A 17,057-nucleotide genomic window follows, 5' to 3' on the forward strand; every position below is an offset into this window, starting at 1 on the left:
GCTGAACCATAAGTTGGCCGCATCTTGTCCATCTCTCTCATATTTCTCGCCTGCCAATCAAGATTGACGAGGAAAGAGAAAGAGAGGTGGACGATGAAAACTTGGTTTTGATGGGAGAGCAAGGTATTATTATAGGGGGATATGTGTGTTCTCATTTTGTCTACAAATGATGTTGATTAAATAAGAAGGGCTTTGGGAAACCATTGTCTTAATTTGTGAGGATGTGACGAGGATACAACAAAAAAAGAACGAGAGGATCTGTGAATGCATAAGCAAAACCGCTCAAACATAAAGTTCTTTGCCAAATTAATGAGCATCCTCAGAAATCTGTTCCAAGGAAAAAATGGGCATCTAGAAAGAGTAATTACCACATTTTTCATACAGTAATGTTACACTTGTCACATATTTATACTATATTTGTATTATTTTTCTAATAACTAGATAGGTTCTACCAATACATGTGGATCACATCTCTATTAGAGAAATGATACAAATATGGTAAAAGTAGCATTTTTTTATCTAGAAATAGATAACACTCGAAAAAACAATTCTTCCTTAAATATAATCTAACATTTGTTATATTCGGGGCGTTCATTGATACAGTAATACTTCATTTGAAACTTGAATTTTTTATTGAGAAGTATTTAATTGTTATTGTCACTCTAAAATTCTAACTGTGAATTCTAAATTTTTTTTATTTAGAAGAAAAACTCTTATAAGAGGTGTACAATTAAATTTTCAAGAGCATCTCCAAAGGAGATGTCAAAATTTCCACATCAACAATAATAGTTAAAAAAAGACAACATTAGTGTTTTCCAATTGAAATGTCAATTCTTAAGTGGCATGACGTGGATTGACAACAACGATGGTACCTGTTAAATTTGACAACAACTTCAAATAATTTTTAATTAACTATTAAATGCTTTTTATTAATTTTTTTATTAGTTTAAATGGAAATGCTACTGAGACTCTCTCAAAAATGTATATTGTCTTTTCCTTTTCTTTCATTACCAATGCAATGTTTAAATATTCTTATACCCTTTCGTTCATTTCCTTTCATTACCAATGCAAAAAAGTAAATATGAATTTTATTTTATATTTAAAATTTGACATATCGGGTGAAGAGTAAAATTTTAAAAGATGTGAAAGTGTCACATAAGCTGTCAAATTTAAATTTTATGTTTATAATTTGACATCTCCTTTTGATATGGTCTAAACTGCCAATAGTTATATTTTTTGTTAGAATATGTAATGCATGTTACAAATGCAGTGTAAGCATTGTTGTGAGTTTCGAAAGAAATGAAACTGCAAAAACAACATCGTTTGGTTAGAGGCAACCATGCATATATGTATATAGTTTGTTTCCTACGTTAAACAGATTGTGATCACTGCTATCTGCATATTGTTATACGTGTGCGATCTATAATATGTAGTAAGGAGTAATGTTTTTTAATTAAAAAGTATGAATTATTCTCTTTTCTTATATTTTAATTAGGTCGACAACATTTTCCTTTTCGGAAACCGTACAACAACCCAATGGCACCGAAGAAGAAATTTAGAGTCCACAGATCCTTGTGATTAGTGGAGAACAGCCCTTCTGTTTTAAAATTGAGATTATTTCATTTCTTTCCTTGTCAGAGAGGGGCTCTTAAAGAATGGGGCTTTTTTATTATTGTATATTGTTCATTAACACTTGGGTTATTACCTTCCATAGATAATCCTCTAAATTTAAGTATTGTGTAACTTAGTCTAAGAAATAACTCCTATTATTTACCTCTTCTCTAAATATAACAAGTGAAACCAAAAAAATTGGGAGTAAATTGTTGGTGGTATTCACATTACCTTCCAATTTGTTAGGGAAGACTTGGTCTTAGGAAAACCGTTGACTTATCAAAGCAATGTGGTATGCCCAGGTAATTAAAAAGATGTTAAATTAATGTATGTCTAATTTTGAAAAGCAAAAGAAGTGTATTTTAAAAGGAAACTATCCTTAGTACTTTAAATTTTTTATTCTACACTCATCATAAGTGTATTTTTTTTAAGTATAAAAAATTTAAAGTACAAAATAAGATTCTTAAAGTGTTAATAACAAATCCTTTTGAGAACATATATTCTTTTTTGTTCGATGTGTGTTCCAATAAAACCCTAATACTAAGCAAAGTAAAAAGCTAGATTTCTAAAGAACTGACAGAAAATATGTAGGGGTTTCAGGGCAAGCAAGGAAACGAATGGCTCCTAGCTACTACATGCACCACCATCTAATCAAACAAGGAACAACTCCGTCCTTTCCTTCATTATATTTGACGCGCATGGTAGCCCGTCCCTAGAGAAACCCAACAATAACGAAGGAGGAGACACATATGCGCACTTATACAGTGTGTGTGTGTGTGTTCGTGCACATCCTCAATTAGTTGGAACCCAGTTCGAAAATTCGAATGGATAGAGGAAAAAACACATAAATTGGCGTTGAATATCCTTTATAATAGATAAAGTTTCACTGCCCCTCAAGAATTTTAGAGATAATCATGGCATACTCGGAAAATCTCATTTTTGCTAATTTTTCTTCGGCTGTATTAATCTCATTTAGACTGTAGTATAACCATTTAGAGTTTAAGTTCAAGATTTTTTAATCTCAAAAATAGACTTTAAATTTTAAGTCTCTTATTTTGGGCAATCAACTTTACATTTTATGATTAACTCTATTAACAAATAAGATGAAAGGTAAAGAAAATTCGTGCATCTATGTAACTTTACATGGTTACTAAGTCTGAATCTAGAATTTCTTTTCCAAATATTGAAAAATGTCCCGAATTAGAATTCTCTCCTTCCCATTGATTAGGAAAATAAAATTTCACATGGCTACCTAGCTAGACTTTATGATTATTAAGTAAGGTTCTCAATATTAAGATCCTAATAATAAAGACACAAATGATCTATTTCATAGCATATGCATCGTTTGATACATTGTAAAACAATGCTTGTTCATTGATGAGCTCTAACATGCAACTTTTTAGGGTTCTCTGGATCGCATTGGAAACCAAATAATTGAACACGCAAGTTCTCAACCATACACGAAATGACAGAAAAAAAGCTTTCTAATTAACCAGTTTATTGAATATTAAGACTCAAAGTCTCAAACGCAGATCAACATCATTTCCTTCATCTACGTTGGGAACAACCTGTTTGATATGTTTGAAGTTCAAGCCATGAGGATTTCTGGGGGCTACCACAGACGGGACCCGAGCTGCACCAGCATGACCATGATCAGAACCACCATTGATATTGCTTGTGGATCCACTAGAACCAACGATTATGGGTACACTTGTCGCTACCCGTTGATATTGATCACGATGACCATGATTAGGAGGAGGAGGATGACGATGTTGGACATGGTCTAACATGGCCATCCTTTCAAGCTGCCTTTCTCTTTTGTGTGCGTTTTGATGTCCGCCCAACGCTTGAGAGCTTTCAAACTTCCGGCCACAGTACTGACACTCAAACTTCTTGCTCTCGATGATCATGGCGACTCGGTCACTGTCATCCGTCACCGAAAACCCGAAAAGCTTCATTTTCTGATGAAAGAATATGGTTAATGGAAATTGAGAACTAATGAAACTTACATATATTACTTGCCCTTGGAAATACCCGAGCAACATATCCAAAGCTATAGAAATCTAGTGCTAAAGCACTATTGCATGGCCTATCATGGCAAAACACCTACCCACACGATCTCTGGTCTTCTCTGGCCTCCCCTAGTACCGTTTTTACTATTAATTGTCACATATATTTCTTTAAAAGGCGACAAGTTGGTGGATTCGTTATGGCAATCAACTTTTTTTGGAGCATGAAAGACTCAAAGAAGCATCCTGACCACTTATCGTGCGACTCATTAGCGGGAGGAATTGAATCTAGGACGTGCGTGTGGAATACGGACTTATAATTCTTCCCCAACTACTGAGTCACTCCTTAGTAATTAATTTAAAAATGTCCTTCTTAGCAATGTTAATTTTCTCTAGTTACGAACGTCCTTCTTAGCTACCGTATAATGCATTTTAACAATTAAAAACATTTATATTTTAATTCCTCACTTTCATCTAAAACACGAAAAGAAAAAAAAAACACAATTAGTTCGATAAAAGTTAACGGAAAATGCAAGCATTCGAACAACTAAACAATTGTCAATTTAACCGGTTTTTGCATAGATAATCTTTAAAAAGTAATATAAAAGGAAATGATTTCAATCATGGAATCACACTCGAAAATAAGATGCCTTGAACTTAGAAAGTCAAAAGATGTTCTTGACCTAAACGTAGACAAGTTTAATTTGACTTAATTCTTGCAGGGGAGACCTAAACAGTAGAGATCCGGATCGTGAAGCCACAAAAATAAAAAATAAAAAAATAAAAAAATAAAATAAATGATTAATGGCAGACTAGATTGCATGCCGACACATTTTAGAGTAATGATAAAGAGATTAAATTTGTAGACTAAATTTTAAAATTTAAAGAACATGGAAGTTAATGATTAGTTTATTACTTAAGTATTGATAAACGTACTCATTCCTATTAGTGATACATTATTTAATTTACAAATTTAATCTCCCTAATGTTACCCACGCTTTAAGGATTGCTTATACCTAAGAATGACATGGAAAGTGAAACAAACAAAACAAGAATATATTTTGGGGAGCGACGAGATATATACAGTACTAGTGCTCTGTTAATTGGAGGCAGATTGTCTGCCCCCTCTTGTTTGGGTGCCCTTCTCATCCCTTCAGATTTTGTACGGTTACGGTTAAGTCACGTTAACATTTTATATTAATTATTTTTTATAGAGATAATAAGACAAAAAGCAATAAGAATATAAAATGTTAACGTGGCTTAAACATGACCACACAAATAGAAGGAGATGGGAAGGGCAGCCAAACAGGAGAGCAGACAATCTGCCTCCCTGTTAATTTGTTTCTTTGCGTGTGTCCCATGACAGTGACTTTGGCGCTTACACCAAACCTGGACCTAATTAAGTTAACTCTTAATACTTAATAGATAAGCTAAAGCCTAATTCTAAAAGGCCAAGTCGATTACGTGCAAAATTAATCTGTGTCACTACTCACTAAAATACACAAAAATATATTGTGTAGACATGTACATGCGCATTGTTTTTTTTTTAAAAAAAAACAGACATGTTTATGCATGGCGACCATGTACAAATATATGTATGAGCCCCTTTGGGATGAGGGTTAGTTCCACAGCAAAATTTAAGAACTCTTGGTTCTTTTTACTCGGTTTCAAAGCTCCCACTGCAAATTATTTTCAATTTGCATTCTCTCTTTTTTGTATTTTATTTTTCTTGCGTTATGGTGTAAAGTTTATGTTCCCACTTAAAGCGAAATTATTGATATCTCGATTGATAGTTATATTGACAACATGCTCACAACATATCAACACATTTTGGACACCATATTGATATTATATCAACCTGTTGCAGACATCTGTATCAACCAATATTAACACAATATCAATAAACGCTCCATAAATAATGGAGCAGAATCCCTCCCCCTGTTAATTGAGAAGGGATTTGTGTATGATATATATCCTCCCTTTTCTTTTCTGTTTTTTCTTCTTCTTTCTTATGGCACTCATGTAAGAGATAGTACTATAGCTACTAGTAATACGCGCGTACTGCCGACAGTTTGGTATGGAAGGGATGAATAAAATCATTTTTCTCTTGTTAGAAAATATATGTGAGATTTATACTGAACCTACAAATATGTAAAATGTAACATCAAATGGTGAATAAATTCGGCCACAAGAAGTGATTCAAGGTCAGCCACTACTGTGCCTTCATTCACGCTCGCCGTTTAACATGAGGGTTATTGTCTTCCACAATCCAAGTACATTTCATTTCATCTCGATCGATATTGATGTATGATTGTGGAGGGGGCCATTATTCTGCATATTTGTGGCCAAGTTCAAAGATTTGAGAACTGCTAGCTCTTAAATAACATTAATGTTGTAACAATATTCTGAAAATATATAACGGCAGCAAATAGTCACATCATATTGATATAATTTTGATAAGGGGTCTTTTGATATAGATCCAAAGTAACTAAAAATTGGACCTATTTCAAATTTTTTCTTTTGATAAAGTATCGATACTACCCCGCTATATATTAATAGCAAACATACCTATATTGCTATATTAAGGTATAACTATCCATTTCATATTGTTGATAATATCCCTTTGCTACGGTGTAAAATCTATTACATAAATCATGCTTATAAAAACAAGATCATCGCTCGATCCGAAAAAAAAAGAGAGAGAAAAAAGAGAGTGAAAAAAAAAACAAACTAATCAGATCATGGTATGCATGCTATTGGTGTGCATGGTACAGTATTTGACCAATCAAATAGCTTGTAGTACAAGCATATCTCGTATATTGGCCATGCCATCGATAAAAGGGTTGAAAAGCGATTGCCAATAGACGACAAAAAACCTAGAAGGGAAAAGGCTATATGTTGTCGCTGCATCATCCTCCTGCAGGTAGGGGCCGGAGAGCTCAAGCTATATAATTGGGTTTCCATGCGTGCACAGCGATGAGCAGTCAGTTCCATTGATTCACGCGGATATTACCTTATCGGCTATAATTAATTTGCCCTTGATTTGGTAGTACACCATACTTTTTATTTTTAGGTGAGTCCAGTCCCCTGCTTTTTTTGTCCTTCACAAACCATTGACTTTGATAGCACATAAATTTGCCTTAGCTTAGATAAGCATGCATCATAAACCATTGTAGCTACGAGATGTGTGGATATATTGGTTATTTTTCATTCATCGTACTAAAGTAATTACTTTGTTGTTTTATGCAAGTTGCAACGCAATAGGTGTAGCCTTTTCTTCTTCTTTCCCTCCTTGATTAGAGGACTACTTTTTTTTTTCTATTAGATTTTCTATTTGCATACTAACACTTTTTCTTAATACTGTCATATGTTTTAACATTATCACATTACGCTGTAGTATTTGTCTAGAACTCTATCTAACATCGTAACGTGTATTACTTCTTGTTTTAATTATATACAAATTGTAACTAGCTAGGTCTAGCATTTTCTCCTATATGCCTAAGTTAGAGATTATTCTATGATTTTGTCTTAAATTTTGCGTTTGCCAACTTTCATACATTTCTCAAGACGTCAACGTGACCTTCCAAGTCAATAACACATGTCATGCGTTTTAGCTTTTTTTTGTAATACTGCATTATTAGTCTGAAACGCTGCAATGATTCTACATGCGTGTAAAGTTTTAGGAGAGAAACGTTAATAAAACAACATACGTCATACAGTACGGTCCACCAAATTCACCTTGTCTCGTCCACAGTTTGTTTGCTTTTGTTTTTCTTTTTTTTTTTGGACACAGTTTGTTTGCTTTTGTTTGTTATGGTATTTTTTACAAAGCTCAATCATAAGAATCCCACTGACATTGTTTTGTTCTCATGAGCTTTGAATCATTGCTAAATTTGGTCTCTTTTCAAGTTTCTAGTTTTGTGGAAACTAGGGTTGCAGTACTTTCTGATCGGATATACATGGAGGTAATGATCATCTTTTTTTTTCTTTCTGATCACTAACTGGAGAAGTTCTACTAACCGTCGTATAGATCGCCTAACTATTACGGCAGACACCACAAAACATCATAATATTTCATCCTCAATAAAAATTTTAGTGTGCTGGAAACACAATACAGTCACTTAGTGTCATAATGCAATTTGTTGGAAATTTTTTTAAAATTTTCAATCAATTGTACTAGCACACTTAGTGTACTGCACCATGTTTTCGACATGCTAAAAAATATCTTCACATCGCCTACTTGTCAGGTCCACTAGGGCCCACTCTTTAGTCCTACACCCCTCACTTTGGGATGAGTATCCTCCCTGGATTCTATTTGTGAGGATCTTAAGGATCATCATATCATATTCGTTTATCGTACATCGTACGATCAGTTTTTGTTAGATATTGTTTATATTTAATTTTAAATAAATAATTTAAAATGATTTATGGTTGCATGATGTACAATAAACGAATAAGATGTGAAGATTCCTAAAAATAAGATCCTCACAAATTGGATCCAGGTGGGATACAAATCCCCCACTTTGCTCCTTGTCCTGGTTCGGACAGAAGACTCTCTCCACCAAATGGCAAGGTGATGGATGTTTTGACCAATTAAGCGATATACCTATGTGAAAAAAAATAACACAACCTATCCAGCTGGCTGCTGGGAAACCTTTGATAAGTGTTTGTTTATACTTAGAGATCCAGGGTGAAGATTTTGGAACGATAAGTGTTAATTACACGTTCATTTTTAATTCTCACACATCCTTATTAATTTTTGGATCTTATTCAAACCATTAGATACGACGACTGAAATTGATAAGAATGTGTGAGAAGTAAAAATAAATGTGTGAATAACACTACCTTTTCAAAAAATAGGCATGGTGCGATGGAAACCTATATTTTGATATTATCGCGCATGTGCGATGGACACAAAGAAAACTGGTATGGCATTTCTTAGTATGTTTTGTTTATCAAATATTTCGGAGATTTTTTACCGTTAAATCATTAATCAAAGTATAATAACTAAGATTCAACAGTTAAAAACTCTATAAAAAAAATATTCCTGGACATACTAGAATTTTTGAAATAGTATTAAAAATAGTTCAAATATATTTATGAAGCTATCAGCCATCGATATGTTCATACATTTTTTATTTTTTTTTTGAGTGAGGTATTTCCAGGAACTTTGAATGTTTGACCGTGTGGATCTTAATTCTGGCCAAATCATGTGAAGTGAATGTGAAACCGTTTATATATAAGTCGTTCTTGTGAAATCCTGTGAAATCGAGTGCTCAAAGATTTTAAAGGAACTCCGTTTTTACACAAACAATTTTTGCCTTTGTATTTTTAGACACTTCAATTTATAATTTTAACATTTCCTTGGACTCCAGAAACAAATTAGTGATATTCTAAGAATGCCACTTTTGAAAAAAAAAAAAAAAAAAAAAGAAAAAAAAAGTTTTGTATAGACACCTAATGTTTTTTCACTTTATATGCTCTCTACAATGAGAACTAGTATAAAAGATGAACAAAACGTGAATCTATGATGATTATGAGGAAGAAAATGTAAGACTTTCTGGTACTAATTTGCAAAGCTCTACATCGGAAACTTGAACGAATTAAATATAGTTGAAATAGTTCCATTACTTCTAAGGAGATATTTTGTATGAAACTCTACACACACTAATATGTGCATATAGTTGAGTTGAGGACAAAAGACAATATCTTTGCGGGTTAATAGACCGGTTCTAAAACTTTGACATGATATCATTGACTGATTGAACCTAAATTGGGATCATGAATTGAACCCCTGGAGTCAGAAGTTGGGACCCCAAACTTAAAAACCTGAAACAAATTTCATGAAACCGAAATCAAATCAAATAGGGTTACCAATGTGGAATTGGCTACACGTGTAATATCAATATTGCTCTCAATTGAGAAGACATGTTGATGAATGCAAAGTCCCATGTCAGAAACCTAATCGAAATGGATACAGCTGATGATGATTGGTTCCACTATTAATTGCATTAAGACCATTAGTATAAACGTCACACCTGCTAGTTAGTGTAGGTAGTTAATCAGTTACATTATCGATACCTGCTTGGACAAGTATGTTTTGTATTAAAAGCATTGTTCTAAAAATCTCTGCCTAGCGCTGTCTAGGCTCGGCTTAGGCGCTAGACGGCTGGTCACCGTCCCAATTATTGCCCAGACATTTGAAAATTAAGAAAGGGCGCTTATATCTGCTGAGGCACATGCCTAAACCGCTTAAGTTGCAACTCACTTAGAAGAAAATACATAACTTTCATTTCCATTTTATTTTTTCTCAATAAATTGTAAGAGACTTGTTAAATACTTAAATAAACACACATTATATGTTTATTTCCCATATTTTCATTATGTTCCAATACTCCATAATATATAATGTCATTCTATTTTGTAATTTTTAATGAAATTACATATATTTTAAGTATAAACGGATACTTATTTACATGAAATTTAGTAGATTTACTTAAGTCCACCTAAGCTCTACCTAACCGCTAGGCCGCAACCCGCCACCCGACTAGTGCTTAACTTTTTTTAGAACCTTGATTAGAAGTTTGATCCGTTTGGTTCAGCTAATCCACGAATTAGAAGTTACGAAACTGAATCTTGGACCAGTTTTACTAGCTCAATTTGTGATGCAACGTAGCCGGCCAAAACAATATTTGATCGAAACGAACAAAACCTTCCTCGATCTTGTTGATTCTCACAAGGAGAATGCCAAAATGGAGGCATCCTTAAATCCGTTGATTTCCCGCAGGAATACTGAAAAAACATAGGAAAATAAGAGAAATGTCTCTCAATTTTATTAATTCATCCACCCACAATGTATCACTCGTCTATCAAATTCTCAATTTTTGACCCAACTCATCGTTTGGATGCTTATGGTATGCTGTTAGGCATTTGGCTTGGAGTGGAGAATCATGGAATGACTTGTTTCTTAGGGTGTGCGCTTCTGCGGGATGAAAATATGCAGCCCTTTTCCTGGGCATTGAAGGTAAGAAGCTCATTGGCATATTCATGTCAAATTATGAGTGAGAATATCTCCAACTTGTTAATTACCACCTGGACAATCTGGCAAATGGAAGGTTTTATTACAAAAGACATCGATATTGGTTGGAACGGAGTTAGGATATTTAAACTTTTTTTCTCATAGATATGATCGATGTGAGATATTTCAACAATTCATTATGAAATGACCTCCATAACCTTTTCAGTCTTTCCAGCACAATGAATCTCGATTATCTTAGACTCACGACCTAATTTGCTACTGTGTTCGTACTCATTTCTTACTGAGTTTGTCTTGTTTATTGCTTCAACTTGTTCTTAATACCTAGTGATGTTTAAACAGACATTCTTGGGGTTCATTAAAGGAAAGGCTCCACAGACAATGTTAACTGACCATAACATGTGGCTGAAAGAGGCTATTGCTATCGCAATGCCAGTACAGTTGAACCACACCTTTTGCATATGGCTCATCTTCGCAAAGTTCTCAGATTGGGTTTCTGTACTTCTTGGACCTCGTTATGATGACTGGAAATTAAGCTGAGTTTCACCAGCTGTTTAATCTGGCCTTAGTGGGAGATTTTGAGGAAAGGTGGAGGGAAATGGTTAATGAATAGGGACTGCAGGCAAATAAGCATGCAGTCAGCTTATACGCGAATTACATTTTTGCAGGAATCATGAATACAAGTCAGTCAGAGTCTATTAATGCTCTTATCCAACGTTTTTTGAGTGCACGGTCTCAACTAGACATTTTTGTAGAGCAAGTCCATAAACTTTTCAGAAGAACTGAATTTTCAACCAACACCTTTGAGAGTGCTACTATTACAGACAACTATGAAAAGATTCAGTTATTAGAGTCCATTGCTTCAACACTTAATACGGAGTCAGTTGAAACAGAGGAGCACCTCGATGCTGCCTGCGAGCAAATTGCAATGGTATTATCACGCATTAAAGACCTTCCTAGGACAACACATAATCGATATTGCGTATAATTGCTCAGGGCCTTGCTGTCTGAGTGTCCAGTAATAAGAGGTCTAAGGTTTGATTAATATGCTAAGTGGAGATACAGTAGGGTACTTCTAGGGTAAAAGATCGGAAAATAGTAGTGCATGCGTGAGTGTGACAAAGGAATGGCAGTGTACTTTCCCCAGCCTTCGTTTCTTGTGGAGCAACTTTGTATTTTCACTTTGGTGAACCAAATATCAACGGGAGTCGGAGGACAAACGACGGCTATGAGAATCTGTCAGCAATCAATGTGGATCGTGGAACTAACCTAAGAGACGAGAAAAACTTAGTAGATTGCCTAATCACTTTATTCAAAGCCACTTTTCACATAAGTTTGAGACCTTATGAGTTTTGAGCCTATTTTTTACGTGTGCGTGTGGAGAGACTAATAAAATACATTATTAAACTGAAAACATGAGTATACCCATTGGAATTCAATTTTCATTAACTAAAACCCACAATTATAAATTTTTCTAATAAAAACCCAATGATGAGGTTCCAATTAAGCAATATCCATAATTAAGTATGACTTGGCAAAATTGGTATTTTTGGATGTCTAAATTACCCCTAATATCATTAACTTTGGGTCTATTACTTGTTATCTACATTTATTTTATATTATTTCATTCAATTAAACGTTTTGAAATGTTTATGTAGATTTGGAAAAGAAAAATTTTAGTGTCATGATTTCAATGCATATTAATAACAAAAATTACATGATATTAGAGTTTTGATTCCTTATATAGTTGTTTTCACATTTATGTAAAAATGAGCATTTTTTTTCCTTTTCAAATAATTGTAACAAGTAAATTAGTATTTTTCACAAATATACAAATGTTATTTTATTTAATTTTTTTTCCATTCAAATGTTATTTTATTCAAAATTACCAATATTTTACACATATAAAATAACAATATAACTTCCAGGTAAAATAATACATGCAAAATTATTTACCTACAATGATTGCCAAAAAAATATAAGAAATGGAACATATGATGGTAAGACAAGTATAAAGTAGATACTTTTGTAATTTACCTATAGAATAAATGAATGTTGATTGCGCAAACAACACATAATAATAACAAATGTGCCTAGTATATGTAATAATACATGAAAAATTATTTACCTACAAAATAAAAGGATGTTTTTAGCCGATTGATTCAAAGTTAATTAATTACCTATATTCTACTTAAAAATATAGGTAATTTATTTCACACAGATATAATAATAACGAAATGTGCCTAATGTATACATGCAAAATAATTTACCTACAATGATTGTCAAACAAATATAAGAAATGGAACAGATGATGGCAAGACAAGTATAAAGCAGATACTTTTGTAATAATAATGCACTTATTTGCCATATTTATGGTGGAAATTAAATTCATCAACATAATTAGGGTGTCGTGGTACAATTGTAAATATTTTGAAAATAACAGGTATTTATTTGTTTACATGGCAGTTTATTTCGAATTTGGATTTTATTTGGATGTTTAAAACGAGACGAGTTTTTGTCAAGAAAATAAGTGTTGCATAAACTTATATCTAAAGAACCCTAGATTAAAAACTTTCTGCAAGCAAAAAAGCTTTGGATTATCTTGCATAGTCAAAAGAAGAAAAAGCCCTTTCAAAAAAAAAAAAAAAAGAAGAAAAAGCTTTCTATTTTTACGAAGGCCGAAGTGGCCGATAAAAAGAAAAGGAAAAGAAGGCAAGTGTAATTCAAAACCAAGACCACAGGTCATATAGCATTCACAACTAAAAGTTTAAAAGAAAGAAACTAAAGTAAAACGCACCGCATAAGCATAAGTTAACGCCAACCAACATCCAAGTATTCTTCCTTTGTTGATGATTCATCCGACTGTTGTGATTTGTTCTTTACTCCTCAGCACTTTCGGATTTTGGCATTCCAACTTTGGATTTTTGATGCCTTTCTTTGTCAATAATTGATGGCTTAAGAATCAAAGAATTTCAATGCTTGTGAGGGATAATTTTTTTTTTTTAATTTTATTTTTTAGGAATATTTAAAAAATAAAAAACTTCCAATGTTTATAAAAATAAATAAATAAATAAATAATAGGATTAAGGTAGTCGGTGTTTAATTAGTGGTGATCGATAATCCAAAAGGGCGTTTCTTGAAGAATATATACTTGATCGACCACATTGACTCATCAACATTTTACTAAAAAAAGAGCATATAATGCAAAATTACAAATTCAAGTGGTTTTTAGATTTAAAAAATCATTTTGAAGTATATTTGGGAGGAGCACTTGTAATATGTTTGGTCCATTTAAGATTGCTTTGTAAGAAGTACTTATGCGTATAAGAGTATTTAGTAAAAGTGATTTTACTAGAAAAACGTGATTTGTTTCTAAGACCCGTATTTGGCTTTCTAGTAGTGGTCCTTTGGGTGCGTTTGGTATGTGGGATGGGACAGAACAGATTCCGTCCCACGTTTGGTGCGCTAAAATTATGTGGAACGCGCGTCCCACGGAACGAAAATGTGTTAGATTTTGGTTCCCCCTCCCCCCCCGGAACGGGTTTTTCCATCCCGTGGGACACAAAATTATATTTTTTTGGACAACAATGCCCCTCTTATTTTTCATGAATTACATTGTCTACCTCCCTTTCTCTCCCGTAACCTCCCTCTCTTCTACCCTTGTCTCTCCCGTAGCCCTCCTCTTCCTCCACCACAAACCCAGTAACCCAACTGCTAACCCAATCCCAACAAACCCATCCGACGACGACGACGACGTCACCATAGCAAACCCTCTTCTTCTCCGGCGCCGTCTGGCATCACGAACATGACCCGTATCTCGTAATCTCCATCCGTGTAAGCGAGGTGGATCTGATCCAGAACACAACCCGATTCGAAGCTAAGCTCGTCATCTGAGGTGGCGAGCAGGTGGGCGGTGCCAGGGAGGGGGTTGTGGTCCTGGTCGAGGTGGTTGGCGAGCAGGTGGGCGGTGCCGGGGATTAGGACGGAGTCGCCCGATTTGGAGAGGGAGGTTGGGGAGAGAGAGAGTGAAACAGTTTGGTGGGTCGGAGGGAAGAAGGTGGATGCTGCACGGAGGACGATAACGACGATGCAAGGAGGACGATGAAGAAGCTGCAGAAATTGATTGAAATGAATTTTGGGATTTTTCTGTGTTTGATTTAAAGAGAAAGAAATTGTTTGGGGGTCTGATTCGTCATTTTTTTTCATTCCGTCCTATGCATACCAAACATAACACGAACCTCCATTCCATTCCATTCCGTCCCGTCTGCGTACCAAACGGTACCTCTAAAAGCACTAGTACATAATGCTTGTAATAAAGCGCTTTTGGCTTTCTAATCCATTTCATGAACGTAGCAAAATGCAATTCCACATCAGTTCAAATATGAACAAAAATGGGCAAGATACCTTTCTCATTAAGTCTTTCAAGAACCCAAGAATCTTGAGCTTTTAAAGCAACCTTTGCTCCAAGCAATTCTATAAACAATTCCATTTCTCTCTAGCTCTCTCTCTCTCTCTCTCTTTCTCTCTCTCTCTCTTGAACATTCCAAAACTTAAACCCCTTATATCTCTTACTGAGCCTGTAACCTGCATGAATAATTCTAGACTCCAAAATGCCAAAGATAATGGCAGTCACACATGCAGACCTTTCACCAAGTCGTCCAACCACCGGTTTAGGTAGCAAAACAGGCGCTGTCATCATGGTCTTAACCATTCTCAGCGGCCTCTTCTGCTTCATCTTATGTCTAATTGCTGAAGCTACCCGTTCCAAGGTACGCCAAAAAATGGTTTCAGACATAACAATATTATGGTCAATTATGAAATAACCTGAGCAAATTTTGGTGGTTGATGATGATGATTTGTAGGTAACATGGTTGAGTAGTGATGAAGGGGAAAATGAATGTGAATACAGCGGCAGCGGGAAAACGCCGCTGCTATGTGCAGCCAGTGCATTTCTGGGGCTGGCTGTTATCATGGTGGTGGAACATGGATACATGTTGTTTGCAATTAGTAACTCACCTCCATCAGCCTTGGCTTTTTGGGAGCCTCATTATTCTGGTCCTGCAAAGAGCTTGAAATGGCAAGCTGCCTTTTTCTTTGTTTCAACTTGGTATGCCACTCATTGTTAGTCCTTCATATTTCAATTTACCTCACTTCCACTTAGCTCTTCCCTAATTGTAGGAATTGCATCAATATTGTCGTTAACCACTAGATCCAATATAGCATGGGGCCTAATGGACAACTTAAATAGACCACTTCAATAACTTCTCGGATACGTCCTTTAGTTTATATATACTATTATCGACTTAACCAAAAGTTCCAGTACATGGTTGGACATGTCAAACAAATTAACATACCACTTTCTGAACAGTAATTTCTCCCGTTATATTTATCAGTATCGCCGTCAACTTAACCCCATGGTCTTCAACCTGTCATACAACTTAACATACGGCTTTATGAGTAGTGACTTCTCCGATATGTCGGACAATACTATCTGATCCACAATTCATAACAATAATACAAATTTATGCGGACCATCTAATCATAAACACAAGTTACGCACATGCAATTAACTTCATTTACATTTTGCATTAGGTACTTCTCTCAAACTCAGTAATTATAACTACATATGTGGCTTGTTGTTGTGTTAATTAGGGTTTGTTTTGCTGTTGGCGAGATCTTGTTATTGATTGGACTAAGCGTTGAGTCAGGGCACTTGAGAAAATGGTCAAGGCCAAGACCCATTTGCCTTGTCCTCAGAGAAGGTGTGTTATCTGCTGCTGGGGTGTTTGCTTTGACAACAGTTTTCCTTGCTGCTGGGTTATACTTGACTGCATCGAGAGCACAAAGAATCTCCCAACGCCAAGAAACTTTGAGGAGAGAAATGATTGAAGCCTCCATACTCTATGCCTCTCCGCCAAGGTCACCTCCTCTCACAACCATTCCTAGGGAGAACCCTTTGTTTAGAGAAAATCACATTGAGCAACCACCGTTGATTGTGAATCCGACGGCTCCTAGCAAACAATTAAATTTGTAATCTAGATAATTTGGTGTTGGTGAAACCAATGTAAATTGTACACAAATGCGAACATTGTAAGTCATGATATAGTTTTGCATATGACTAATTGGTCAACAACACTTCGTTTTTAATTAGTTAAAATTTCATGGATGATATTTGTTGATGAAAAAAAATATGTCGTAACGTACTATAATCTTGTACCAATAACATAACTTGAACTTGAATAAAATCTGGCTAATGACATTTACCCCTACACCTGAGATCCTAGTTCGATTTTCCCTCACCACTATCACTTGCATAAGAAATAAGTGCTCTAACAGTTGAACTCACAAAGATAGAAATTCAAACTCAAATACAATAAGTTTACTGTTTTAGCTAAATAGTA

General features: G+C 34.8%; 2 protein-coding genes across 2 annotated transcripts; one reads left to right on the top strand and one right to left on the bottom strand.

Annotated features, from left to right (window-relative positions):
• Window positions 1-3,077: 3,077 nt before the first annotated feature.
• LOC126606445 (zinc finger protein 3-like) lies at window positions 3,078-3,741 on the bottom strand. Its single transcript, XM_050273841.1, has one exon. It carries the CDS (start codon window positions 3,654-3,656, stop codon window positions 3,126-3,128), a length of 531 nt encoding a protein of 176 aa, XP_050129798.1. The 5' UTR covers window positions 3,657-3,741; the 3' UTR covers window positions 3,078-3,125.
• An 11,398-nt stretch (window positions 3,742-15,139) lies between these two features.
• LOC126606442 (uncharacterized) lies at window positions 15,140-16,789 on the top strand. Its single transcript, XM_050273838.1, has 3 exons — window positions 15,140-15,425; window positions 15,519-15,763; window positions 16,309-16,789. Exons 1-3 carry the CDS (start codon window positions 15,267-15,269, stop codon window positions 16,688-16,690), a joined length of 786 nt encoding a protein of 261 aa, XP_050129795.1. The 5' UTR covers window positions 15,140-15,266; the 3' UTR covers window positions 16,691-16,789.
• Window positions 16,790-17,057: the final 268 nt, after the last annotated feature.

This window comes from Malus sylvestris, chromosome 16 (genome assembly GCF_916048215.2).
Source record: "Malus sylvestris chromosome 16, drMalSylv7.2, whole genome shotgun sequence".
Lineage (NCBI taxonomy): Eukaryota > Viridiplantae > Streptophyta > Magnoliopsida > Rosales > Rosaceae > Malus > Malus sylvestris.

Bases quoted from the DNA above. Each gene is read 5' to 3' on its own strand.
- LOC126606442 (XM_050273838.1), top strand. From the start codon at position 15,267: ATGCCAAAGATAATGGCAGTCACACATGCAGACCTTTCACCAAGTCGT. The intron at 15,426-15,518 runs GTACGCCAAAAA...GATGATTTGTAG, and splicing joins CTGAAGCTACCCGTTCCAAG to GTAACATGGTTGAGTAGTGA. The intron at 15,764-16,308 runs GTATGCCACTCA...TGTGTTAATTAG, and splicing joins TTTTTCTTTGTTTCAACTTG to GGTTTGTTTTGCTGTTGGCG.
- LOC126606445 (XM_050273841.1), bottom strand. From the start codon at position 3,656: ATGTTGCTCGGGTATTTCCAAGGGCAAGTAATATATGTAAGTTTCATT.